Source organism: Corapipo altera, unplaced genomic scaffold (assembly GCF_003945725.1).
Source record: "Corapipo altera isolate COAL_440 unplaced genomic scaffold, ASM394572v1 292, whole genome shotgun sequence".
Classification (NCBI taxonomy): Eukaryota; Metazoa; Chordata; class Aves; order Passeriformes; family Pipridae; genus Corapipo; species Corapipo altera.
The window spans coordinates 83,110-108,861 of record NW_020885117.1 but is presented as its reverse complement, the minus strand read 5'-3'; the positions used below and the strand labels follow the sequence as shown (position 1 = coordinate 108,861).

Below are 25,752 nucleotides of genomic sequence, written 5' to 3'. Positions count from 1 at the left end.
GTCGCCGCTGCTTTTTTTTTTTTTTTTTTTTTACCTGCCAGCCTCGAATTTTAGCAGCGAGTTTGGCGTATCCGACCTTCCAACCCAAATCCTTCCGGGTTTTTTTTTTTTTTTTTTTAGGAATGGGCATGAAGGTGCCACTCGGGGAATGTTGTTCCAGATGTGTTTATTGTGGCTGCCTGCACGTGCTTTTTTTGGGAGAATCGAGCGTGTGGTTCGAACTCCGCTGCTCTAAAATTACCTGTTAAAATCAAACTCGGCCGAATCCAGCCGCTGGAACTGGGCTTTAGGATTGATCCCGGTGCCAGAGTCGTTTATTTATGGATTTTAGTCAGTCTTTGGGCACGAGCAGGATGGTTCTGGGAATTTTTTCCTCAGTCTTTGACTGTCAGTATTTCTGCTTTTTTCTGTTGGGATCATTATTTCCCAACTTTCACATGTAAAGTAAATAAATCTTGGTGAAAATACCCCTGAAAATACTTATTTTGGTGCTTGTACCCAATACGTGCTTCGGTTCTGTGATGTGTCTTTTATTTAATATATCCTGTAATTAAAAAGGATCAGACCTTTTTGTAAATCAGAGGTAAATAATAGGATGTTGATGGGGTGTTGTGTTTCTTTCTGAGCCTGTATTTAATATTTAATGGCTTGATCTGCCTGAAACAACTTTTATATGGAATTCTGTGTGTTGCTGTGCGGCTGAGCTTGTTACGTGGGGCTGTTAAGTCATATAATCCCATAAAGTTCCATCTTGACTAATAAAACCTACTATAAATGTCCTGAAGTGGATGATGTGGGAGATATTTCTTCCTCAGTCTCGTCTTCAGTTGTTTATTTTTTTAAATTCTCCTTCCATTTTTCCCCATGAAGTCAGTGTTGGTGAGAGGTGTGGGGTTCGGGGGTTGAAATGTGGATTTTCTGGGTGTTGTACAGCCAGAATTGAGTTTGTTCATCTACTTTCTGCCCGGATATTTCCATTTTTATCACATTATTAGTCACAGTAGAGCAGTTGGTGTAGAATTGGCACTGGGTTTGCCTTATCAATATCATTTTCTATCATAATTAACCACCTGCAGAAACGGGTTCAGTTATTTTACCTGACTTTCCTCCCCAACCATCACCTGGCAGTGCTCACCTGGGCATATTTTTGGACGTTCCTGTTCATTCCCATCATCAAATCACCACTCAAATGCCAATATTGCCCAGCAGAGTCAGTTTTAAGGCTCTTGGCTGCAGGACACGGAGGTGGGGCTTGAAATTAGGCACAAAATTCAGCTTTACAACTGATCCTTTAGTGTGAGGACTTAGTCCTTTATCAGCTCAGAACTGGGACAGTGATAGAGCACTGACTGAGACTCGCAGTATTTCTCACAGTTCTGGCTCTGTTGTGCTTTAAAACTTCCCTGACACTCTGATTTCTCTTTTGGTGGGGGGGGGGAATACTAACTTTGGATGCAAACATCTTTACAAAGTGCTTTTAAATGAAAAACACATTTTAAAAAAGGCTTTTTTTCCTCAAGCTGGTTCCTTGCTGTGACTTTTAAAAAAGCACTAAAGAGTTTAAAGTGACACACGACCATTTAAATGATATTTAGGTCTTGCCTGTGGCTGCAGGGAAGTTCTTTGGGACTCTTCCCGTTTCCCCATTTTTCTGGGATGCTGAATTTAATTTACAACTCGTGAGAATTCCCTGTTGACCAACATTTGGGGAAGTGCAGCCACAGTTACAGATTCTCCCTCTGCTTCAGGTGTCTCTCCAAATTCTAGCTTGGAAAAAACACGTTCAGGGCTTTAACTGATGGAATTGTGCTGTTTTCCATCAGGAAATGCATTTCCTGAAGAAACAAGTTCTTGTCCTGCCCAAAAATTGGTGGAAAAAGGAGGGGGAAAAGCCTTTTTCCAACCCCTCCTTGCAGCAGGAATTGTGTGTTATCCATAAATAAATACACATTCCTGCTGTTCTGCTCCAAGTCTGCCCCAAAACCACTTAGGGTTCTTAAAGGGATTTAGGGCTTTTAAAATACTTTCTGTTTTGCTGTATTTAAAATGTCATTTTATCTTCATTGGTGACACATCTTTAAATGTCCGTGGAATGGTGGCAGAGGCATCCCTGGCTGCTTCCTTAAATATTTACATCCCATAAGGCCGGTGTTGAGTGATTCCCGGTAAATATTTACATCCAGGGAAGCTGGTGTTGATCGATCACTCCCATTTCATTCATTCTGGGCATTATTCCCTCCTCTTGCCGGGCAGATGTTGGAGAAGCTGGAAATTAAGGATTTGGGTGTCTGGAACACGCACGGTGCTGCCTTGGGTGGGGTTTGAATCAGTTAAAATAAGGGAAGGTGCTTTGGGCACCGGAATTCCCAGCGTTTGTGGGATCCTGGAACGGAGCAGGACTTTCCTGGGATGCCAGGGAGGGAGGGAGGAGGGTCTGGAGTGACAAACAGCTCCAGTCGCTGAACCAAACCCTCTGTGTCCACCACGAGTGCAGATCCCAGGTGGGAACAGAGAGCAGGAACGTTGTGCTTTGGAATGATGGACATTTCCCAGCTATTTCTGGGACACTGCTCCACTTGTTCTGGACAGAACCCTTCTCTGTCTGCTCTTGCTCCGCTGTCCTTCCGACAAAATAACCCATAAATACGGAGTCTGGGCGTTTTATGGGATTGCTCAAATGGGTCCTGGAGCTCATGGAAGCACAACTCTGAAAGAATTCCAAAAAGAAGGAAAAAACCACAGTTTGCCTTTACAGCCCAGTGTGAATGTTGTGCTCTGGTGGAGTCCATGGACTTGGTTGAACACTTTCCCTTCAAAGCCATAAAAAGCCAGGAAAAGCTCCTCTGGTCCAAGTAAGACTTGTCAGTGTGTCCTAATTAGTCCTTAAAGTTACCCTTCGTTAAAATGCACTTTGGTTTGGATGTGTCTCCACATCAGCCCTTGCCAAAGGCTCCAAATCCCAACTTGGAGAGTTTGGGAAGTGGAAGGGGCAAAGCAACCTTGGGTTTTCCTTCTGTTTGATTTCCTGCAAAACTGGTGGTGGAGAAAAAGCGCTTTGGAAGTGGCGAAACTGAGACCTGGAGCTGGAGCGATCCGTGGAGTCCCCCTCTCCAGCCAGGAGCAGAGCAGGGGGATCCCAGCTGGAGAACAAGAATGGGAATATTCAGAAGCATTTAATGCAAAGATCCAGCTGTTTATTGACATCTTTGAGATGGTCTGTCTGAAATATTTGGAATTTGATGGAGTGAAATGAGTTGGAGCATCCCTTTGTCTCGCTCTCGGGGTTTAGAGCTGTGGGATGTAAAATATTAGAGGGTAAAACCCTTCATTTGTCTGGACCTTGCTCTGAACGTGGAGCAACTTAGAGTTTAAAAAAAAAAAAAGAAAACAAAGCACAAACCAACAAGCAAGTAAAGAAAACACCAGACGTTTCCTGCATCTCTCCCCTGCTCCTTTCCCTTGGGATGGGGTGATGCGGGATCCTCCAGGAATAGGACACCAATCCTTGTAGGATGAGCCTAAACAGAGCCCAGCTGGAGTGAGGGGAGTTTGAAAGGTGGCATCAGGAGGAATTTCTCCCTGGAAAGGGTGGTGAGGCCTTGGCAGGGGCTGCCCAGGGAGGTTTGGAGTGCCCAGCCCTGGAGGTGTCCCGGGAAGGCCTGGCCGTGGCACTCAGTGCTCTGGGCTGGGGGACAGGGTGGAATCGATGATCCTGGAGGCCTTTTCCACCCTCAGGGAATCCTGGGATGCTGGATTGTCACTTTTGAGGGTGTTTAAAAGTGCTGGAGTTTCCAAGGAGATGCAGAAGAGACATTCCAAGGGAAAGCCTGAGGTTGCATCCCTTTGACAAAGCCCGGGGGGGTGTGGGGGCTCCAACAGGGCCTTCATGTGACCTTGGTACAAGAATTTGGCACCCGAGGCCGTGGTTGGGTGATGAACATGGGTTGGGGTTGGGGTTGAGTGGTGTTACGTGGCCACTTTTGCAGCGTTTCTCCCTGTCCTGGGATTTCCCAGAATGCCAGAATGTTACAAGTTGGAAGGGCCCCCCAAGGCTCATGGAAATCCAGTTTGCAGGGGCTGTGCCAGGGAGGTGGCCATGGCTCACTGCTTGAGTTATACAAGTGACTTCAATCAGTTTATCCCATCTCAGATACTCCCAATAGAGCCTTGAATGAATCCAAATCCATGTGGTGGTTTGGATAAGGAAGGACCACGCCCTGGTTGGTGCCTTGTTCTGGTGTCTTGTAGGAGGAAGAGGAGGTCAAACCACTGGAATTGTCCCTTCCCTGTTGGGTCTGGTTGTGCTTGTGGGCAGGTCCCGATCCCTGAGCACCCTGGGAAGGAGCAGCTGAGGATTCCCAGTGGAAGGGGAATCCCGGTGGCCGCGGGCCAGCGGTCGGAGCGGTGGCACCTGCCCGGCTCCCTCGTGCCCGGGGGCAGCACGCCAGGGCTGGAGGGGGCCCTGCCCACGTGGGCAGAGCTCTGGCAGGGCCACGCAGCTCCTGAGGTGTGTCCTGGGCACATCCAGGAGCAGCTGCTCCAGTTGGGGCTGGGGACACTCCAGGTTCTCTTTCCTGGCCGTTTTCCACCAGGAACTGAGCTTGGCGTGGCCTGAGGCTGCTCTGGGGTCGGACTGTGGGAGGCTCTCCCTGAAGGTCTGTCCTGAGTGCAGGTGGCGAGTGGCACATGGGAGGTTTATCTTTATTTATTTATTCCTTGTAAGTTTGGTTGTTGAAGTTGGTCACATTTTGGTGGTCCCTGGATCATCTCAGAGCAGACCTCGAGTCATGTCTTTGAGTGTCCAGAGCAACTCTCAGCCCAAGGCTTTCACAGGCCCTTCACCCGAGCATTTGCTGGCCTGGTCACATTCCAGATGGGATCTGAATTGGGAATTCACGCAACATTCCGTTGGAATTCAGTTGGAATAACATCCAGTAGGAATTTTGGGGGAAGCTTCCAACAGGAGCGTGGAGAACATGGTCTCCTCACCCTCACTGTGGAGCAGAGCAGGAAGGGTGGCTCCTGCAGGACTGGGGCATTGCCATGGAATCATGGAATGACTTTGGCTGGAAGGGACATTAAAGCCCATCCAGTCCCACCCCCTGCCACGGGCAGAGACACCTTCCACTAGCCCAGCTTGCTCCAACCTGGCCTTGGACACTTCAGGGATGGGGCAGCCACAGCTGCTCTGGGAATTCCATTGCAGTGCCTCCCCACCCTCACAGGGAAGAATTCCTTCCTAAATCCTGAGCCTTGCCAAACCCATGCCAAAACCCAAGGACACTGTGACTGTGGAGGGTTGGCTCCTCTTAACCCTACTGCACAAATCCAGTGGATTAGAAGCCTGAGGAGCCCCATTTCTGCTCCAGATCCCAGTCTGGGTGAGAACAGACCTGGAATATCGTCCAAGACCCAGCAGGACACAGCTCTTGGAGCCTGGTGACAGCAGCCAGTGATGGTCATTCCTTCCTGGGGGGGACACACAGGGCTTTGTGTGGGCTGGCCAGGATTGGGAGACCAACAGTGTCCCAAAAACACAACCCCAAGGTCTGAAGAAGTGTTTGTGTGAGAGAAGAAAACTGGCTCTGCCTTTAGAAACCATTTGGGCTTCGCTTCCCTTCTTTCCACAGCTCTTCCCACTTCCAAAGAAGGTTTCCATTGGGTTAAGAGGTGTGAAGGACTCTCCCAGTGCCCCCCTGGATCGTTTGTTTGGTCTTCACCTGCCTTTTTTGATAAAAATACCCCAAAGTGGGATGTTCTGTCCTGGGGTACCACGTGCGAGGGACACTTGAGAGCATCTGCTCCATTGTGATGGAAATGAGCTCTTGGAGCCTTTGCTCTTCCCGGTGGTTTGTACTTGTAAATTCGCCTTTTATCTTGGAAAATTGTATTCCCAACTGTGTCCTTCTGTCACCTTGTTAAGCCTTTAACCACAGACCGGGATTTGGGGGCTTGGGACTAATTCTGGGATCTCCTGCCCATGGGTTGTGGGTTTTCTGAAGTGGAGACTTTGCCCTTTGGCCTCTTTTATCCTGGAGAAAAGGAGGCTCAGGGGGGACCTTCTCACTCCACAACTCCCTGACAGGAGGGGGGAGCTGGGGGGGGGGTCGGGCTCTGCTCCCAGGGAGCAAGGGACAGGAGGAGAGGGAACGGCCTCCAGCTGTGCCAGGGGAGGCTCAGGTTGGACATCAGAAGGAATTTCCTCATGGAAAGGGTGGTGAGGCCTTGGCAGGGGCTGCCCAGGGAGGTTTGGAGTGCCCAGCCCTGGAGGTGTCCCAGGAAGGCCTGGCCGTGGCACTCAGTGCTCTGGGCTGGGGGACAAGGTGGGGATGGGGCACAGGGGGGATCCATGGGCTGGGAGGGCTTTTCCAACCATAATAATTCCATGATTGTGTCTGTGTTGATGAGGGAGAGAGGGGTGGTCTGTCTGCCAGGTCCCAGGTGTCAGCTGGGAGGAATTCCATGGGATGCAGTCCCTGCTCCCCCCTGGCTGTCCAGCTCACCTGGGAGCAGGGGGAGGCTCTCAGGAGCCGGGAAGGATCTGGGGCAGGGAAGGATCCAAGCTGTGCCTTTGGGACCCAGGGAGTGCAGGGAGGAGATCAGAGCCCTGGTTATCAGCCAGGCAGGGGGATGGCAGGGGAGTCCTGAGGAGCTCCAGGGATGCTGGCATCCACCAGACCCAGTGGCATGTGCTGGAAGCACCTGGGACTGTCAGGAATAGAATCTGGGATGGCCACTGTGGGGCCTGGGGAGGTGGGGGGAGAAGCAGGAATCTCCTCAGTTGTGGGAAAGCCAAGGGCTGATCCCGGGAGAACACAGAGCAGAAGGGAGGGAGCACCTGGGAAGTGCCTGCTGGGGCAGGGGGCACCTGCTGAGGGACAGGACAGGGAGACAGGGACAGGACAGGGCCAACCCTGAGCCAGAGGGAGACAGGGACAGGACAGGGCCAACCCTGAGCCAGAGGGGGACAGGGACAGGACAGGGACAACCCTGAGCCAGAGGGGGACAGGGATAGGACAGGGACAACCCTGGGCCAGAACGGGACAAGGACAGGACAGGGGCAGAGCGGGACAGGGCCAGGACAGGGCCAGCCCAGAGGACAAGGCAGGCCAGGCTGGGTGAGGGACACTGGGCAGTTGAAGCTGCACCACGTGTGACATCCCAACCCAAACACTGACAGTCCTTTCTCACGGATCCAGTCGGGGCTGGGGATGTCTCAGAATGTCCTGTGTGGCTTTTGTGCCACCCTCTCACCTCTGGGTGCCCCCCAGGCTGTCCCAGTAGATGCTGTGATGGCACTGGTAGTTGGGTGCCCGTGGGGTGTTGCTTTCCCACCGTTTCCCACGTGTAGCAGTTTTTTGGGATGATAAGTGCAGGTCCTGTGGTTTGTGTTCTGTCAGTGCTGACTCCAGGCCCTGCTCTGTGCTGCAGGGATGGAGTTAAGGATACACAACCATGGCAAGTTGGGTTTGCTTGTCTTTGGTGCAGCTGAACAGGAATTTCCTGAGGACACTCAATCCCAGATGGGTTCAAATCATCCCCCCAGAGCCTCCTGCTCTCCTGCCCGTCCCCAGCAGCGCAGGGATGTCAGTGGGATCCCCCTCCCCTCATCCACATGTTCTCCAGGACTCGGAGGAGCTGCTCAGTCGTGTCCCATTTATCCTGTGAGGAAGGAGATGTGACAGTTGTAGCCTTGCTGTGTGTTCTCAGGGAAGTGCAGATATTTGGAGAGTGATTCAGGAGCTGGAATTTTCCTTAACATCACAAAGGCTTCAGAAACACAAACAAGGAGTAGATTGCAGAGTTTCTGTTGTGTTCAGTGAGCTGGTTTAGCTGGAATGTGGCTTCCCTGAGGTCACCTTTCCCTTCCCTTCCTCACACCGATGGCTGGAGTGAGCCTGGATGAGGCCCAGCATCCCAGCTGGGGGGTCAGGATTGGGAAGGGATCTCTGGGCAGCAGCCAAAGCCTTGGAAAAGTGCCCTGGTAGTCCTGGAGGGGCCGTGGGAGCCGTGGGCTCTCCCAGGGTACCTCCACTGGAACAGGGACCAGAGAGTTCCTACAGAGGTGGGGAGGAGAGTGGGATGAGGGGAATGTAACACTTCCAAGAGCTGTGTGGGAGCTCCTGCTGCTTGTACTGGATGAAGGGAATGGGGTCCTGTGGGACAGGGAGTGTGCCCATGGCAGGGAAGTTGGGAAAAGCCCCCCAAGCCCAGCTCATCCTCCTGAATCTTCTACAGGGTTCATAAATCTCTTGGAACATAAAGCCATCCTCGTTTTGACTGGAATTTTGGTTGGAATCCTGTTGTTCCAGCAGTGATTCCGTGTGTTGTTAACACACCTCTGGCCTCAGAAGCACTGACATGGTGTTGCTGGGGAGGATCAGGAGCCCCTGCTCTGCTCTTCCCTAAATAAATCTCCAGCTCCACCAAGCCACTTCCAGACCTGGCCACTTGGATTCCAAGATGTTTCCCCATGGAGTTGTTTGCCTGTGCCTTTGCCCAGGATCTCAGGGAAGAGGAGAGTGTGGAACTTCTGAATCAAAGTTTTTTTAAAAGCAGAGAGGAAACAACCTTGCCCCAAAACCCCCCACGGTGGGGGTGGAATGAGATGATCTCGAAGGTCCCTCCCAACCCAAACCATTCCTGGATCCTAAAAGGAGCAAAGGAAAAGCAGAAGTTGGCTCATCTCCTGTCATGTTGAAGGGTTTCCTGCTGCATCCGTGGCTACTTCCACCTCTCCCTCAAATTTCCTCTCTGCTCCTGAGGAAACTTTGTCCAGTTCCCTGTTGGCCTCTTCTCCATCCTTGGGGGGGATGGGTGGACAGATGGATGGAGGGATGGACAGACAGATGGATGGAGAGATGGATGGATGGACAGACGGATGGAGAGATGGACAGATGGATGGATGGACGGATGGGTGAACAGATGGATGAATGGATGGACAGATGGATGGATGGATGGATGGGTGGATGGATGGATGGATGGATGGCTCCTCCCTGGGTGAGGGCACGTGCTGTTTCTGTCTCCCAGGGAGGTTTGGGTGCTCTTTACCCCCTTCCTTTTGCCTTTCCCCTCCATCCTTCCCTCATCCTCCTGCATTCCCACAACTTCCTTGCAAAGAGGATGAGGCAAAACCCCCCTCGTGCAGGAGCTTCCCGGGCTGGAGAACAGCTCCCCAAGGTGTCCCTGGGTTCTGGCTGAGCCTCCTCCCTGGCCAGGGGAGATAAAGGAGCAGGCAGGACCCTCCTGCTGCCGAGCAGGGACCCAGATAGGGACAAATGCAGCTTTATTGGACTTTTTTCCCTTCTTTTTTGGCGGGAACTCGGGGTGTGTGTGGAGCAGATGAGCGAGAGGACTCTGTCTGTCCCCAGACTGATCTCGCTGGAGGCTCCTGATACTCAAATACTGTTGAGTAAAAAGGTGCTGTTGAGTGAAAAGATAAAAAGTTGCCTTGCAAGTGGCTTTAAAATTTCAAACCAGGGAGTGCTTTGGAGTTTTGTAGCTTATTTTGGGAGTTTTGGGGCTCCTTTTTTTTTTTTTTTCCATAGTCACATGTGGGATCAGGAGCGTGGACTTGATCTTGGGTTCCTTCTCCCCACCCTCACGTTCTTCTGGAGGGCTTTGGTGGAGCCATTCCCTGTCAGAATTCCTCTAGGAAAACCGTGGAGCCTTGGAAAAAAGCCTTTCCTGTCTCGCACTGCTCCTCCTCCTCTCAATGAATCACTTGTGCTCTGTGTTGCTCTGGGCTCCCTTCCCTGTTGACTTCAGTGCCTGGGATTTAATTAGAAATCTAGGGATGTTATTTGGAGCTGGAAAACTCCATCAGATTCTTCCCTGGGCAGGGGGATTGCAGGGATAAAAATGGAGGAAATGCAATATTTGCATGTTAACTGCCCTTGGGGTGAGCTCAGCAGTCGCCTCCTGTCTCTGCACGAGGTCCTGTTTATCCCATTCCCGGCGGGAAGCGGCACCTCTTCCCTTTCCCACCTGGAAACAAACCCAGCACGAGGATGGGCTTTTCCAGGGAAATCTGCTGGGAGTTATTTCTCCCCTCTGAATGCTCTGGGGGTGTGGAAAAGGCAGTTCCTCAAATGGGAGGAGGGTCCTTCCTGTGGAGTCACAGGAATCGTGCAGAGCCCGGGAAAGCTCATGTTGGCTGGGGAGGGATGTGAATCCTGGGAGCTTTGGGGTAAAAAGGAGCAGTTTAAGTAAAAAAAGGAGCAGTTTAGTAAAACAATGAGCAGTTGAAGTAAAAAAGGAGCAGTTTTAGCTGGGCTGGGCTGTGTTGAGGGGCTCATTTCCATCGGTGCTGTTGGGTCAGTGGATGGTAACACCAGAAAAAACCTGTTTATAAACAACCCCCAAACCCTGGGCTGTAACATCCCGTGGGCTTGTTGGGCAGGTCTGCAGCTCCCAGACCCTTGGGGACATTCTCCCCACCCTTGGGGACATTATCTCCACCTCCCCCTGCTGCAGCAGGGTGGGGGAGATAAGGGGACAGTGACACTCTCGGAGCCTCCCCTTCCCGCACCACCAAACACCCCCAACAAAGGAGTTCCCTCCATGGAGATCTTCCCTAAAATACCACATCCCTCTGTGGAAATCTTCCCTAAAATACCCCCTCAGGCTGCCCTGGAGAGGAGGATCAAACATGGCCTGGTTTGGGGTCCCCTGGACCTGCTCTCGGGGGGTGTCTGAGCACACCCGGCTTGGGAAGTTCCAAAAATTCTTCCATGCAGGAAGAAGTTATTTTAACAGCCAGTAATATATTGTAGCAGCCCATAAATTGTGTGCAGTGTCAGAGTTGTTAGTTTAAAAATTGATAGTTTGGTTTCATATTTTTAGGATGCTTTTCACTCGGTTTCGTGGTTTTTTAGGATTCTTTTTACTTGTGTTTATTAAAGATGATGCTGCTTCTCACAAGCAGAAGAGTTAAGCCAGCATTAATCTATAATATAATTTAATAATATGATTTAAATGAGTAATTTATTCTATATTTATATAGAGAATCAGTTACTTAAATTATTATTTAATTAAAAAAGAACATGTTTTGAACTGTGGGTCTCGTTTGCAAAAACAGGCAGCAAATCCAAATCTCGGTGTTTGTGAAACGCTGCTGCCCAGACCAGCAGAAGGAGGGATCAGACACTGAAAATACCCAGAATCCCTTGAATTTTTGCCTGATTTGTGCCCTCTCTTCCCTCCCCAGGTTAAAGAACTCGTTCTGGACAACTGCAGGTCGTACGAAGGCAAAATCGAGGGCCTCACGGATGAGTTTGAGGAGCTGGAATTCTTAAGTACAATCAACGTAGGCTTAACCTCAGTTGCAAACTTACCAAAGTTAAACAAACTTAAGAAGGTAAATAAAAAAAACCTCCTGGGCCAACCCCTCCCTTTTCCCTCCACGTGTGTCCAGTTGGGTAAAAACAACTGGATCCCCTTTGCTCTGGGCTCTGTGTTTGCACCCCAAGCTCGAGCTGTTTCTGTGCCTTTCAGCTCGAGCTGAGCGACAACAGAATCTCAGGAGGCCTGGAAGTGTTGGCAGAAAAGTGTCCAAACCTCACACATCTAAATCTAAGCGGCAACAAAATTAAAGATCTCGGTACAATAGAACCTCTGGTGAGTCGGGGCCGGGGGGGGGTGACCCCGCTGGGGGATGAGGGAATCCTGGTGTGGTTTGGGTGGGAAGGGACAGGGACACCTTCCACAGACCAGGTGACTCCAGCCTGGCCTTGGATGCTCCCAGGGATGGGGCAGCCACAGCTTCTCTGGGCTGATCCCGGCTGGAAAACTCCCTCCCTCTCCCTGCCTGCTTGTTTCTTGGGAAGTTGGCCGAGCTTTGGACCAAATTCCCCCCCTGGCTGCACGGGAAGGGCAGGGATGGCTCAGCTGCCCCACGGACACACTGCCCAGGGAGCAGGGCCTGTGCTGCTCTGACCTGATCCCAGAGAATCCTGGAATGGTTTGGGCTGGGAGGGACCTTAAGCAGGTCCTGGATGGGCAGGGACACCTTTCACCAGACCAGGTTGCTCCAGCCTGGCCTCGGACACTGCCAGGGATGGGGCAGCCACAGCTTCCCTGGGAATTCCATTGCAGTCCCTCACCACTCCCCAGGGGAGAATTGCTTCCCAGTATCCCTTCCCAGTATCCCATGTAACGCTGCCCTCTGGCAGTGGGAAGCCACCCCGTGTCCCGGATCCAGGCCCTTATCCCGGTCCCTCTCCCTGTTCCCGGTGAGCCGCTGGGTCCCTCTAGTGGCTGCGGGGCCGGGCCGGGCTCCCCCACCCTGCGGGAATCCCGGGAATCCCGCAGCTCCCAGGACTCCACGGGCTCTGGATCTGCCCTCCAGACCCAGCACTTCCTTCCTTAGTCTCCAGGAGCAGTTCCATCGTGGATCTCCTTCCCCTCAGCAGAAGGGAAGGGCAGAGCTGTTAAACTCCAAGGACTGGAAGTGTTCCCAGTTGTCCCAGTTCTCCCAGTTTCAGGCTCCTTGTTTCCTCGCTGTCACTGTTGCTCCACACACTAAACTGCAGAAGGGAGATGTGTCCTAAGCCTTGATAGAAATACTTAATAAGGGTTGATCCAAACCCTCAACTCTTGTGCTTTTGTTGTTAACATGATAAAGTGCTGTAGGCAGTGCAGATCCCCCCCCAAAAAAAAAAACCAACCAAAAACCCCAGGAATCAATTCCTATTCCATTTCTACACCTTTTTCATTTTCCAAAGGCTGAGGTAAAAATCATTCAAATATTTCAAATGCCTTTTAGCAAAGTTCTTGTGTCCAAATACCCTGTTCCTACTTCCATCTGAAATAGTTTCAATACACTGAACTGGCTCTGGAGCCTTTGGGAGAACTGGCTGGATATTATTTATTCCCAGCATGGTCTCTCACAGCACCATCACCTCTTCCCAAACTCTCAGTACACCTGAATGGCTCTGTGTGTGTTTGGGAGAACTGACTGGGTGTTATTTATTCCCAGTGTGGTCCCTCACAGCATCATCACCTCTTCCCAAACTTTCACAACCCCTGATAGGCTCTGGAGCCTTTGGGAGAACTGACTGGATAGTATTTATTCTCACCATGGTCTCTCACAGCACCATCACCTCTTCCCAAACTCTCAGTACATCTGACTGGCTCTGGAGCCTTTGGGATAACTGACTGGGTATTATTTATTCCCAGTGTGGTCCCTCACAGCACCATCACCTCTTCCCAAACTTTTGTGAGCTGCTGAACTCCAGGGAGATCCTTCACCCTTCCAGATCCCACAGCAGACCCTGCAGATCTCTCTCCACCCCAATCCAGAAGTGCCCAAATGCCCCAAATATACCCAAATAACACCTGGAAATGCCCCTGTGCCCACGGGAATCCCTCGAGCGCCTTCCCTCCAGCTTCCATTGCTTTGGAGGGGATGAGAGCTGAGAGGTGTCCCTGTTTTTTTGCAGAAAAAGTTAGAAAACCTGAAGAGCTTAGACCTGTTCAACTGCGAGGTCACCAACCTGAACGACTACAGAGAAAACGTGTTCAAGCTCCTGCCCCAGCTCACGTACCTCGATGGCTACGACCGGGACGACAAGGAGGCGCCGGACTCGGACGCCGAGGGCTACGTGGAGGGCCTGGATGACGAGGAGGAGGATGAGGATGGTACGTGCAGGGCGCTGCCGGGTGGCCCCGGGGTCACAGACCCACACGCTGCCTCTCGGTGCCTTTTGCTTCCAGCTCTGACTTGGTGGCAAGAGAAGGGTGTTCTCAGCAGCTCCTTCCTGGCTGATGTAAAGGAGAAGTGTCTCAGTGTCCCCAAAGGAACGAGGGGAATGGGCAGGGCCTGAAAGAGCAACTTTCTCAGTCTTATCTCTAGTGAAAGATCGGGACGACAAAGAAGCGCCGGACTCGGACGCCGAGGGCTACGTGGAGGGGCTGGATGACGAGGAGGAGGATGAGGATGGTAGGTGGGGGTGGAGGGGGTGCCTGAGGGGTGCAGGGGCTGCCTGGGGTGGTTGGCTTCCAGCTCTCGTGGTTCCCAGGAGCTCCTGCAGCTCAGTGTCCTCAAAGGAATGAGGGGAGAGAGATGGACGGGGCCTAAAGAGCCACGTCCTCAAAGGGCAGGAACTGAGCTCTGTGGGACCAGAGACAGGGACAGAGCTCTGTGGGACCAGGGACTGGCACTGAGCTCTGTGGGAGCAGGGACAGAGCTCTGTGGGAGCAGGGACAGGACCCAGGGAATGGCTGGAGCTGTACCAGGGCAGGGTCAGGTTGGATCTCAGGAAAAGGTTCTTCCCCCAGAGGGTGGTTGGGCACTGCCCAGGCTCCCCAGGGCAGTGGGCACAGCCCCAAGGCTGCTAGAGCTCCAAGAGGGTTTGGATGATCCTCTAGGGCTCAGGGTGTGACTCCTGGGAATGGGCCTGTGTGAGGATAAGGGTTGGAATGGATGATCCTTGTGGATCCCTCCCAGCTCAGCATATTCTGTGGTTCTGTGGATTTTATCCCTAATGAAGGGTGGGAGTGAAGGGGTGGGAGAAGGAAGGCACTGAGAGGGTTCAGGGAACAGAGCAGCCAGGGGTGAGGATGTGGGGCAGAAATGGGTGAGAAGGATGATGTGCAGTTGTGTGGATCCAGGTGGAGAAGGGCAGGGTGAGAACCTGGAAAACAGCAGGAATTAAGGAGCTGAGGCTGCTCCATTAGGACCAAACGAGATCAGGCAGAAGAGAGGAGTGAGTGTGTGTTGAAGCAATGAAGGAACAACCAACCTTTAGAGGCAGGGAAATGAAGGGGGGTCCCAAACAAACCTGTAATGGCAGGGACATGAGGGGGGTCCCAAACAAACCTGTAATGGCAGGGACATGAGGGGGTCCCAGAGCTGGAGGTGCCACCTGCCCCCAGCAGCTGGCACGGCCGGAGGAGCCCCCGGAGCCAGGGAATGTGCTGGATCCCAAACCCAGCTCTCACAGCAAAAGCAGAACAGCTGCACTTGCACTTTTCCCTCAGTGCTGAGTGGGAGCTCTGAGAGGGCCTGGCAGTGCCTGCTTCCACACAAATGCATGGAAAAGCTCCCAAAGGCCGTTCCTGCAGCAGGGAAAACGCTCCGGGTCGGAGCACGTGGGGTGGTTGTGTTTGATCCCTTTCCCCTTGGAAAGGGGCTGTGACCCCCTAAATGGACGGGGGGTGACACTGGGGAAGGTATGAAGGCACGGAGGGTCCCTGGGGAGGGTTCCCAGCTCCTGAGGGTGACCTTCTGCTCTCTCCTGGTGGGAGCAGCTGGACACTGGGAGAGCTGGACACGTCCCCCAGCTCCGAAATGCATATTCATGGGAAGGGGAGCAGCTGGAGCTGCACCAGTCCCGAGGCTCCACGAGTGGCTGAGCAGCCCCAGAGCAGGGGTGCAGCTGCACAGCTCCCTAAAATCCTCTGCTGGCCCCAGGGAACGCTCCCTGTGGGCTCCTGATGTTCCCAGGAAGGCAGAGCTGGGGCAGCAACATCCTAAAAAATCAGCTTGGAATGTCTGAGTGGTTCATTGTGTTTGTGCAGAAGAGGAGTACGATGATGATGCTCAGGTAGTAGAAGATGAAGAAGATGAGGAGGAAGAGGAGGAAGGAGAAGAGGAGGATGTGAGTGGAGAGGAGGAGGTGAGGATTGAACTTGCTCCAGCTGGGAGCAGTTGGGCAAGACATGCCCCAAATACTGACAGTTTTGAGGACTTTTAGTCCCCCACCCTGTTCAAGGCTCTTCCCAGGAATGTTCCTTGATGCTGGGACAGGCCTTTGCTGTCAGCAGAAATCTGGGATGGGGCTAAAGTGGGATTGTGGGAAGTTCTTCCCTGTCTTCCAGCCTTAGATCCTCCCCTGCCACTCCTGAATTGTTCCTCAGCCTCCTAAAAGCAGCTCCTCAGGCTCTGGCATGTCCAGGATTTAACTCTGCCCCTGGAGCACCTTCTGACCAGTCAAGTTTTACTAAACCCAGGACATGGGAACAAAATTTGCAGCTCCATATCTGTGGTTCTGTGATTCCTTGGGATTTTCTGCACTGAAACTGTGCCAGAATCCAGTTATTCCCTCCCCAACCCCAGTTATTCCACACCAAACTTCAGTTATTCCATAGCAAACCCCATTTATTCCATCCCAGCCCCCAGTTATTCCATCCCAAATCCCCATGTATTCCATCCCAATCCCGAATTACTCCATCCCAATCCCTAGTTATTCCATCCCAACCCCTGTTATTCTTTAGCAAACCCCATTTATTCCATCCCAAACCCCATTTATTCAATCCCAGACCCCAATTACTCCATCCCAAATCCCCAGATATTCCATCCCAAATCCCCATTTATTCCTCCCAGACCCCAATTACTCCATCCCAAACCCCAGTTATTCCACACCAAATCCCAGTTATTCCATCCCAAACCCCAGTTTTCTCTATCCCAAATCCCCAATTATTCCATCCCAAATTCTAGTTATTCCATCCCAAGCTCCAGGTACTCCATCCCAAACCCCAGTAATTCCATCCCAAACCCCAGTTATTCTGTAGCAAACCCCATTTATTCCATCCCAGACCCCAGTTATTCCATCCCAAACCCCAGTTACTCTATCCCAAATCCTCAGTTATTCCATCCCAAACCCCAGTTATTCCATCCCAAACCCCAGTTATTCCACACCGAACCCCAGTTATTCCATCCCAGACCCCAATTACTCTATCCCAACCCCCAGTTATTCCATCCCAAACCCCAGTAATTCCATCCCAAGCCCCAGTTATTCCATCCCCAGTTATTCCTTTAACCTGTGTGGGAAGTGGTTCCTTTTTACGACGTTTCTCCCTTGTAAAATCCCGTTGGAATTTTATGCTCAAACCGTGAAATTTAACAGTTGTTAAATTGTCAACCTGTTAAAATTCCTGCCCTGAACCCACTTCCTGACCTTCCCCTGTGCCTGAATTCCAGGAGGACGAGGAAGGCTACAACGATGGCGAGGTGGACGACGACGAGGATGAGGAGGAGCCCGGTACGGCCCCGCCCCTTTTCCCAGGCAGAAACCCGGGATAGTGGGCTTGGAAAGTGTGGAATTTTGCAGGAGGCAGGGCTGTGTCCATGCCCTGCTCCTGCCTGAGCTGGGGGAGCACTGGGCTAACCGAGGTTTTCTTGCTTTTGCAGAGGAAGAACAGGGACAGAAGAGGAAACGAGAGCCCGACGACGAAGGGGATGAGGACGACTAAACTGAAGAACCTATTTTGAAATTTTCCTATTGTGATTTGACTGTTTTTACCCTGTATTTCCCCTCCCTGCACCCCCAACCCCTTTTTTTTTTTTCTTTTTCTTTTATTTTGTTTTTTTTCTGATTGTAATGTTGCTGTGGGAACGAGAGGGAGAAGCAGAGACTGGGTGGGCAAGGGAATAAAGTACTATTTTTACTGCCACTCCTCCTCCTATTCATTGGAAATTTCTTTTCTTTTTAAAATCCCTTCCTTTAGTCCCTGTAACTGCAATAGTTTGAGTATAAACCAAGTGGTAATTTGTTTCTTATTCTTGGAGTGGATAACTTTGCCATCCGGAAGGAAAACAAGGATCCAAAAAAAAAAGCTGGAGCCCGGTGGCTCATCCCCCAAATCCCACACTTGGAGATGGTGGAGGAGGTTGGGATTTTCCCACTCGTTAAATAAAACACCAAACAAGCATTTTTTGGGGGGGAATGCTGCTGGAATTCGAGGCAGGGCACCATCCCTCCACAGCAACAGGGTGAGAATGGCATCTTGCTCCGAGCTTTTCCTTTCCCCCTGGGAATGACTGCCATTTTCAGCCACTTTTCCCTGCTTTTTGGAGCTCCCTTGGCTTCTTTTTTGGGGTTGTTTTTTTGTTTTTTTGTTTTTTTTTTTTCTCTTTGTAAATAGTGACCAAATGTTTTCCTTGGGCTTGTTTTTCTTTTTGGGGTGTTCCTTTGGATCTGCTTTGGGGGGTGAATTTGCAATCCCTGCCCTGTGTGTTGTGTGTTTTTTTTCCTTTTTCCATTTGTTTTTAATTTTTTTTTGGAGGGGAGGGAAGGGGAGTTTTTGTTTTGTTTTGGGGTTTTTGTTTTGTTTTGGTTTTTTTTTGGCTGAGGTGCAGCCAAGACACTGAAAATGGCAGGCATTTAAATATATATATAAATATATATAAAAAGTGTTCCTAATTCCTGAGTTACTAGTGAGATGAATTTGACAATTGTAATAAAAAAAATGTTCCAACCCTTTTAAATAAGGTGTGTACTATTTTGGTCTGTAATATATAACACCAATAGAGTCGATTTTAAGTGATGAGAAACTACTTCCACTTGTGCTCTATACTTGGAAAAAAGACTTTTTACACCCCTAAATCCAGGAGGCAGTTCAGCATGTAGGGTAGGAGGTTTCTTTTCATACACTCAAGCACGAGATACTAATTAAAATTGTATTTTCTTACCTAGTGGAAGTCAGTAAAATGACTGAAAATGCCTAGTGAATGTACAGTTTTACTTTCATATCCCTCTTTAAAAATAGCTTTAGAAGTGACTTGTATTTCCTAGTCAATATTTCATCTGTATAAATACATTTGCAACAGGTTTTTGGTTTTGGTTTTGTTTTTTTTTTTGTTTTTTTGTTTTTGGTTTGTTTCGTTTGGTTTTTTTGTTTTTGTTTTTTCCCAGAAGAGCCAAACTTTTGAGTTTTATGTCTGTTTGTCATTGATGAATTTCAATAAATCTTTTTATACAATTTTTTCTGTGGCTTATTTGAGTCCGATGGGCCACTGGGAAGAAGGAATTGCAGCCCTTTCCAAGAGCCAGGCTGGGAAATTCCCGGAGATTTTTAGGAGCTGGGTGAGACCTTTTGCTCCATAAAAAAGCTGGGGTTGGATGAACCCGAGGGAGAAGTTGTGGCTTTAATGCAGCTCCTGAAATGCCGTTTTCCCTCTGGAATGTGGGTTCCTGGTGGTGTGATCCTTTGTGCTGTTTAATCCTCTCCCTGTTTATCCAGGCCTGGAAGAAAGAATTCCTGGTTCCTTCAGCCCAGGGAAAGCTGCTCTGGGAGTGTCCAGGGAAGGGCTCCCTGTGCCAGGAGTCTCCGTGTTTTCCTGTCTCTGGAGCGAGTTGGGTCTGAAAGGTGAATTATGGAACAAGCAGCATGTTCTGGATGCTCCCAATCCCATTTCTGTGCCCTGCAGGAGCTGGAGAAGCTCTGGAAAATCCCATATTTCTTCTTAGTTGGATCTTTTTTGGGGGAAAAAAAAAAGGCCTTTTTGGTGGAGGTGGGAAGTGACAGATCCCAGCTATCCCTGTGTCAGTGGGAAGCTGTTCCCACTTTTCCTGGCACTCAGGTCCTTTTCCCAGTCCCTCTCCAGCTCTCTGGGAGCTCCAGGATTCCCAGAGAAGGATCTATCCACAGCACAAATCCTGGGAAAGCTTCAGCTCCGCTCAAGCACCAAATTCCCCTTTGGATGTTGAAAAGCCTCTGGGAAGGAATGGAAAAGTTGGATTCTGGGGGTGGAAAAGGCCCTTTCTGGGGATGGGAGAGTTGGATTCTGGGGATGGAAAAGTTGGATTCTGGGGATGGAAAAGGCCCTTTCTGGGGATGGGAGAGTTGGATTTTGGGGATCTCACTTCAGGTCAAAAGGCAGCCCTGCAAAATTCCTAAAAATACACCAAATTTATAAAAATTCCCAGTAATTCCTTGCTGTGAAGGAATTGTGCTCCCAGGTCAATGACCTGAACCCCACAGGGGCCAATTCCTGTCAGGACAAAGCACCCCTTGATTTTAGGGATATCAGGGAAAGCTGCATCCTCAGAAAATTGCCAGGAAACTCCCAGTTAATTCAACTCCACAGCATTTGCTTAATTCCTGATTTCCAAACCCGGACCTCGGACCTTCATCATCTGTAAATTCGGGAGTATTTTGATTTTAATTTGGGTTTTCATTTTTTAGTTTGTCGTTTCAATGGGGCCTCTGAGGACGTCGGAAAACGGGGAATTAACAATAATCCTGCAGCTGAGGAGCCTCAGACAAAGCCAAACCTCCAGGAAGCAGAAAGTAGGTCAGGATGATAAGGATGAGCAGGGAGGGATGGCATTACCAGGGAAGGGAAAAACAGTGGGAAAGGCATCACCCCATGGCCCTGTTGGGAAGGGAAGGGAAGGGAAGGGACAGCTGAGGGCTCTGAGCCTTTTTCCTTAAGTCCTGTTATCCCTGGGGGTGGCAGAGGGGTGAGGGAGCAGCGGGATGGGAAGGGGGAGAGCTCAGCCTGGGATGGGGCCAGCTTGGGAAATGCTGCAGTAAATGGGGGGTTTGGGGATCAGGGGGCTGGATAAAATCCTGGAGGAGTCTGGGAATGCACAGGGTCAGTGAACGCTGCAGGAGCAGGGAGAGATCAGGAATGGGATACAGGAGAAAAGCTGGGAGGTTATGGATTCCTGGGTCTGATTTAGACCCTGGAAAACCCTGCAAAGTACCCAGAAACAGCTAAAAAATCCATGTGTCCCATCTATCCCTGCCCTCTGGCAGTGGGAAGCCATTCCCTGTGTCTTGTCCCTCCATCCCTTGTCCCCAGTCCCTCTCCAGCTCTCCTGGAGCCCCTTTAGGCCCTGGAAGGGGCTCTCAGGTCTCCCTGGACCCTTCTCTTCTCCAGGTGAGCACCCCAAGCTCCCCATCCCCTCCAGGTCCCTCTGGATGACATCCCCTCCCTGCAGGAGTGACACAGCTCAGTGTCACCCCTAAACCGGGAATTCCTGCTTTGAACAGCTCAGTGTCACCCCTAAACTGGGAATTCCTGCTCTGAACAGCCCGGCTGGTGCAGAGGGAAAAGCTGGAGCTGACCCCACAGGGGGAGGTGCAAGAGGAGCAGCGCGATCCCGATCCTGATCCCAGCTGAGGGTTTTTCCCGGGAATTGCGCAGCCACGACTCAGGCTGGAGATTTTTGGCACATCCCAAACATTTTGGGAACCCCCTGAGCCCCCAAAGCCCAGAGCCCTCCCAGAGCCACCCCACGGGGTCACATCCTGCACCAGCCTCCTGAGGAGGCCCCGGCTGGGTTTGTGCTGAAGTTTGCAGATATGTTAATTAGCTCGTTAATCATCCACCACCCGCAGCTGTAATTGGGCTCCTTCTGCAGGGATCCAAGGAAAAACACTGGCTCTTCCCTTCCAAGGGATGGTTTAAAGCAGTGGGTCCCCTCGGAGGCCACGGGACGTGAACGACCTCACACGGAACAGCCAAGACCCAAGGAGTGGGGTTTCCTTCCAGTTCTGGGGCAGGATAGACCCAGGAACTCCAGTCCTGCCATCCAATGGTAACACAGCCCTCGACAGCAGGAAAAATGGGAAATAAAGCTCAAAAGCTCCATTTCCATCTCAGTTGCCCTCACAGCACCCTCTGGCTCACACACAGGGACAGAGGCATCTTTCCCTGGAAATCTGGGCTCAGTCAGCACACAGGAGGTTTGTAATGGATGGAATTTTAGTAGGATCTGTAGTAATAGGATGGGGGGAATGGTTTGAAGCTGGAAGAGCAGGGAGAGATGGGATATTGGGAAGGAATTGTTCCCTGTGAGGGTGGGCAGGCCATGGCACAGGTTGCCCAGAGAAGCTGTGGCTGCCCCTGGATCCCTGGGAGTGTCCAAGGCCAGGTTGGATGAACTTGGAGCCACCTGGGCTGGTGGGAGCTGTCCCTGCCCATGGCAGAGGGTGGCACCAGATGATTTTTAAGGTCCCTTTGAACCCAAACCATTCCAGGATTCACCTTTGGCCGTTTCCCCCCTCCTGCCCCACCACACCCCTTTGTGCACCCCCAGAAATGCCCCTGGGGGTCCCCCCAACCCCTCGTGGGGGCCCAGCACTCCCACACAACCTCCGGGAGAGGAAGGACAGGAGTGACCAGGGCTGTGGTGTCCTGAAAAGGTTTTATTCCAGCGCTATTCTGTGGTAGCATAAATAACAACGGGCACTGACAGCACATGGGACGCGACGGGGGCAGCGGGACACGCCGGGGGCACGGGGACAGCCCTGCCCGGGGGGTGCCAGGCAGCTCAGCAGCTTGGAGCCAGGGAAAATAGGGATGTATAAGGAAATCCAGCAGTGTTTGGTGTCCTTCCCTGTGCTACAGGTCAAATCCATCCAGCCTGGGATTGTACAACGTGCTGAACCCACCAACGCCCACGGGGCCCATCCCACAGTGTCCAGCCTTGGATCCATCCCGCAGAATCCATCCCTGGGGTCCATCCCAGAATCCATCCCTTGGGATCCATCCCACAGGGTCCCTCCTTGGGATCCATCCCGCAGAATCCATCCCTGGGGTCCATCCTTGGGATCCATCCCACAGGGTCCATCTCTGGGGCAGCACCATGACATCCTTCCCAGGATCATCCCAGGGACATCCTCCCCCCTCCCCATGGCCCCGGCAGTGTCCCAGCGAACAGGAGGAGGGGAAATCCCTCCTGGCAGAGGTGGAAGGAGCAAAAATCCCTCCCCAGGCAGGAACCCCAGCCTGGCTTTTTGTTATTTTGAAGGATATTGGTGCACCTGGAGCTGCTCCCTTCCCGGGCTGCAGCCCTGGGACGCTCACAGGCTGCTCCTGCCAAATCCTGGCTGTGCCAGAGCCTGCCTGGCCATGCCATGGCCACTGGCACCACGGGAGGGATCCCGGGATCCCACTGTGGGAAGGGTCCCGGGATCCCACTGTGGGAAGAGTCCCAGGATCCCACTGTGGGCAGGACCCTGTGCTCCCACCATGGGAAAGGGTCCCTGGCTCCCACAGTGGGATGGATCCTGGATTCCCATCATGGGAAAGAGTCCCTGGCTCCCACAGTGGGATGGACCCTGGATTCCCACCATGGGAATGATCACAGGCTCTCGCCATGGGAAAAGTCCTGGGCTCCCACCATGGGAAAGGGTCCTGGGCTCCCATTGTGGGACGTGGGATGGATCCTGGACTCCCACCATCAGATGGATTTTGGGCTTCTGCCATGGGAAGAATCACAGGCTCCCACTGTGGGATGGATCCTGGGCTCCCACCATGGAAAGGCTCCCAGTTTCCCACCATGGGAATGCTCCCAGCCTCCCCCCACACCACCCCCAGCTTTGGTGATCCAGCCCTTCCCACCCCTTCCAGTTCCGCCCCCGCCGTCACATTTTTTGCATAGGAAAAAGAAATTAATAGCAAGGAAGCGTCAGCTTTCCCGGGAATCCGGATCGTCCCGAGGGGGGGGCACAGGGCTCCTACTCACGGGGAGCCCCCGGCCCCTCGGAGGCAGCGGTTAGAGCGGGATCAGTGCCGGGCACACGCGGATCCATCGGCGCGGGATCTCGGCGGGGTCCTGGCTCCCGGCTGGGTCAGTGGGGACAATAAAATTAAAGAGCGAGTAGAAACAACGAGAGTTTATTTAGAAAACGTCCCTGGGAGTTAATTGTTCTTCGGGCTGTTCCGTAAGTTCTTTAGTTCCAGCTGGAGCTGCCGGATCCGAATGTCCTTCTGAGACAGCTCGTCCTTCAGCCGCCGGATCTCGTCCTGCTGCCGGAAAAACACCCGGAGGAGCTGCAAGGGAAGGAGGGAGAGGGAGGGATGGAGCTGGAGGGACCACAGCGTCCACTCTGCCCTCCTCCCAGCCCCAGGGTTGTGCTGGGACTGGGCCCTGATCCGGCTGATTTTGGGGACAAGTTTTTTAGCAGGATCTGTGTGATGGGAAAAGGGGATGGATTTAAACTGAAGGATGGGAGATTTAGATGGGATATTGGGAAGAAATTTTTTATCATGAGGGTGGTGAGGCCCTGGCACAAGTTGCCCAGAGAAGCTGTGGCTGCCCCTGGATCCCTGGAAGTGTCCAAGGTCAGGTTGGACAGGGTTTGGAACAACCTGGGCTGGTGGAAGGTGTCCCTGCCCATGGCAGGGGGTGGGACTGGATGATTTTTAAGGTCCCTTCCAACCTAAGCTTTTCCAGGATTCCATGATTCTAAACCAAATTCCTCCCAGGACCAAGTGCTGCTGTATCCCCACCCATATGCTGTCCCCAGACAAGGCTTTTAATTAAAACCAAAACCAGCTGAGGAGCTTCACTCTGCTCCTTTCGGGTGCTCCAGGGTTGAGGTGGGTGCTCCAAGGGGCAGGGGAACACCCAGTGCCTCAGTCTGGGAACACAGAGACCTGCAGAGGGGTGGCTTTCCAGGTTCATCCCTACGGTGTGTCCCCCCCATCCAGCCTGTCCCCCCCTCCCCGTGTCCCACCCGTTCGGGCTGTCCCACCTCGTTCTCGGTGCGGGGCGGGACGTTCTCCAGCAGGTCGATGCCATTGACCACCACGCTCTTCTTCTCCCTCGCCGGGGCCTTGAACACAATTTTGGATGTCCTCTTGTAGCCCTCCTTCAGCGACATCAGGATGGGATCTGAGGGGGCAGAGGGGGGACGGGCTCAGGGGGGGCTGCCCGGCCAGCGCCCACCCGGTGTGGTACCAGTGCCACCAGTGCCACCAGTGGTGTTACCTCTGTTCATCCCACTGAGCCACTCGTCCGGGGTCAGGGCGGGCTCCGTGCCCGGTGTCATGGGGTAAATGTCCTCCTGGTACGTCTCGGACTGGAAGCACAGGGAAAGAGCAGCCACTCCATGAACCCACCCCGTGGGCAACGGAGAGACCCGTGGGGAGGGCAGGAACTGGGGGGTGACCTCCTGGGTGGGAGACTCGGGGCACGGGGAGTGGATTTGGGAAGTGCTGGCTGGCACTGGGAGGGGAGGGAGGAGGATGAGCAGCTGCTGAGCTGCCTCAGAACCTGGGACAGGCCCTCCACACAGCCCCGGGTTTGCTTCCCAACACCAGACCCTGATCCGAGATCTGTTTTCCCAAAACACCCCCAAACCTCAGGTGAGACAAGCCCCTTGTTCCCTGGCACCGCAGACCAAGCTGATTTTGCACAACAGAGTGAGAGCCTTGGTAGGTGCAGTGTGGGTCCCACCTCTACTGCCAGGAGCAATGTGGAGATGCATTTCCAAAAAAACATTCCCATTAAACCTCAGGCAACCCCCCCAGGAATCCCTGGGATGTGCAGCGATGGAGAGGTCTGAGCCTGCTGCGAAGAGACCCAACCACAGGACTGGGCAAAGTGGGGCATGTCTGTCCCTCTGGGCCCTTCCCAGACCCCCCCGTGGACTCACCCTCCTGGGCACGATCATGGAGATGGGCTCGATGAGCCCCTTGAGGGTGATGAGTTTGTAGAACCGAAAGACCTCACAGGCCGACACGTCCAGGCCGTGCTTCGGCATCACCCCTGGGGAGCAGCACCGTCTGTCAGACCCTCACAGACACCCAGGACAGCCCCACCAGCACACCCAGGAGCAACCCTTGCCCTGGATCAGCCCTTTCCCTGGATCAGCCCTTTCCCTGGATCAACCCTTGGCATCACCCCGAGGACCGGGAGCACAGGGCTGGGCCACACCAGGTGTGCAGGGATGTTGGGAAAGGGATGAGCAGCTTTTATTTGGGACAAGCATTGATGTCCCCTGCTGAAGCCACGTGTGACAGCAGGAAGGGTGTCCCTGGATGTGCACCAACCCCAGCAGGGCTGAATCACCCTGGGAAGGGCAGCACAGGGATGGGAATGTCACCCTGCAAGAGCTGCAGCTGATGCTCTGGAGCTGGAACAGCACCTGCCAAACCCATCCCTGACCCATCCCTGACCCATCCCTGACCCATCCCAGACCCACCCCTGACCCATCCCTGACCCATCCCTGACCCATCCCGAACCCATCCCAGACCCATCCCAAACCCATCCCAAACCCATCCCAGAC

At 52.5% G+C, this 25,752-nt stretch overlaps 3 protein-coding genes and 2 long non-coding RNA genes across 12 annotated transcripts in view; 2 read left to right on the top strand and 3 right to left on the bottom strand.

Moving 5' to 3' along the window:
• The window catches only part of LOC113960388, a 15,177-nt gene extending 7,306 nt beyond the window's left edge, over positions 1–7,871 (bottom strand). Inside the window, exon 1 of the long non-coding RNA XR_003532023.1 lies at positions 7,860–7,871. This is a non-coding gene — a long non-coding RNA (uncharacterized LOC113960388). The remainder of the gene's footprint in view (positions 1–7,859) is intronic.
• Positions 7,872–7,883: 12 nt separating this feature from the next.
• On the top strand, positions 7,884–17,409 carry LOC113960381 (acidic leucine-rich nuclear phosphoprotein 32 family member A-like). The gene is made up of 8 exons (XM_027669928.1): positions 7,884–7,892; positions 11,210–11,359; positions 11,497–11,619; positions 13,443–13,641; positions 13,856–13,942; positions 15,523–15,620; positions 16,925–16,985; positions 17,135–17,409. The coding sequence occupies exons 1-8, from the start codon at positions 7,884–7,886 to the stop codon at positions 17,194–17,196; spliced, it is 789 nt and encodes a 262-aa protein (XP_027525729.1). The 3' UTR covers positions 17,197–17,409.
• Positions 17,410–18,748: 1,339 nt separating this feature from the next.
• On the top strand, positions 18,749–21,528 carry LOC113960387. Of its 2 annotated transcripts, none has more exons than XR_003532021.1 (3): positions 18,749–19,092; positions 19,912–20,016; positions 21,096–21,528. It is a non-coding gene; the product is annotated as an uncharacterized LOC113960387 (long non-coding RNA). The 2 variants fall into 2 exon arrangements; XR_003532020.1 differs by having other exon boundaries at positions 19,912–20,020; positions 21,132–21,528.
• Positions 21,529–21,862: 334 nt separating this feature from the next.
• Positions 21,863–23,042, bottom strand: LOC113960386. 5 transcript variants are annotated; one of them, XM_027669938.1, is made up of 3 exons: positions 22,766–23,042; positions 22,215–22,714; positions 21,863–22,162 (listed from the first exon to the last, which is right to left on the bottom strand). In XM_027669938.1, the coding sequence occupies exons 1-3, from the start codon at positions 23,018–23,020 to the stop codon at positions 21,883–21,885; spliced, it is 1,035 nt and encodes a 344-aa protein (XP_027525739.1). In that variant the 5' UTR covers positions 23,021–23,042; the 3' UTR covers positions 21,863–21,882. The 5 variants fall into 5 exon arrangements, with proteins under 5 accessions (XP_027525739.1, XP_027525738.1, XP_027525740.1 ...); XM_027669937.1 differs by having other exon boundaries at positions 22,215–22,717; positions 22,769–23,042; XM_027669939.1 differs by having other exon boundaries at positions 22,215–22,745; positions 22,797–23,042.
• CORO2B (coronin 2B) overlaps positions 21,865–25,752 on the bottom strand; it is a 43,144-nt gene continuing 39,256 nt past the window's right edge. For all 3 annotated transcript variants that reach the window (XM_027669933.1, XM_027669934.1, XM_027669931.1), the window contains 4 exons: positions 25,120–25,232; positions 24,453–24,543; positions 24,217–24,356; positions 21,865–23,512 (listed from right to left, as the gene is read on the bottom strand). In XM_027669933.1, coding sequence (XP_027525734.1) covers positions 23,381–23,512; positions 24,217–24,356; positions 24,453–24,543; positions 25,120–25,232 — 476 coding nt within the window. In that variant the 3' untranslated portion in view covers positions 21,865–23,380. The remainder of the gene's footprint in view (positions 23,513–24,216; positions 24,357–24,452; positions 24,544–25,119; positions 25,233–25,752) is intronic.

Coding starts and splice junctions, on each gene's coding strand:
- LOC113960381 (XM_027669928.1), top strand. Junction 11,620..13,442: donor TCGGTACAATAGAACCTCTG/GTGAGTCGGGGC, acceptor GTTTTTTTGCAG/AAAAAGTTAGAAAACCTGAA. Junction 13,642..13,855: donor CGAGGAGGAGGATGAGGATG/GTACGTGCAGGG, acceptor TCTTATCTCTAG/TGAAAGATCGGGACGACAAA.
- LOC113960386 (XM_027669935.1), bottom strand. CDS start 23,020: ATGGTGGGAAACTGGGAGCCTTTCCATGGTGGGAGCCCAGGATCCATC. Junction 22,163..22,214: donor CCTGTGGGATGGATCCCAAG/GGATGGATTCTG, acceptor GATGGATCCAAG/GCTGGACACTGTGGGATGGG.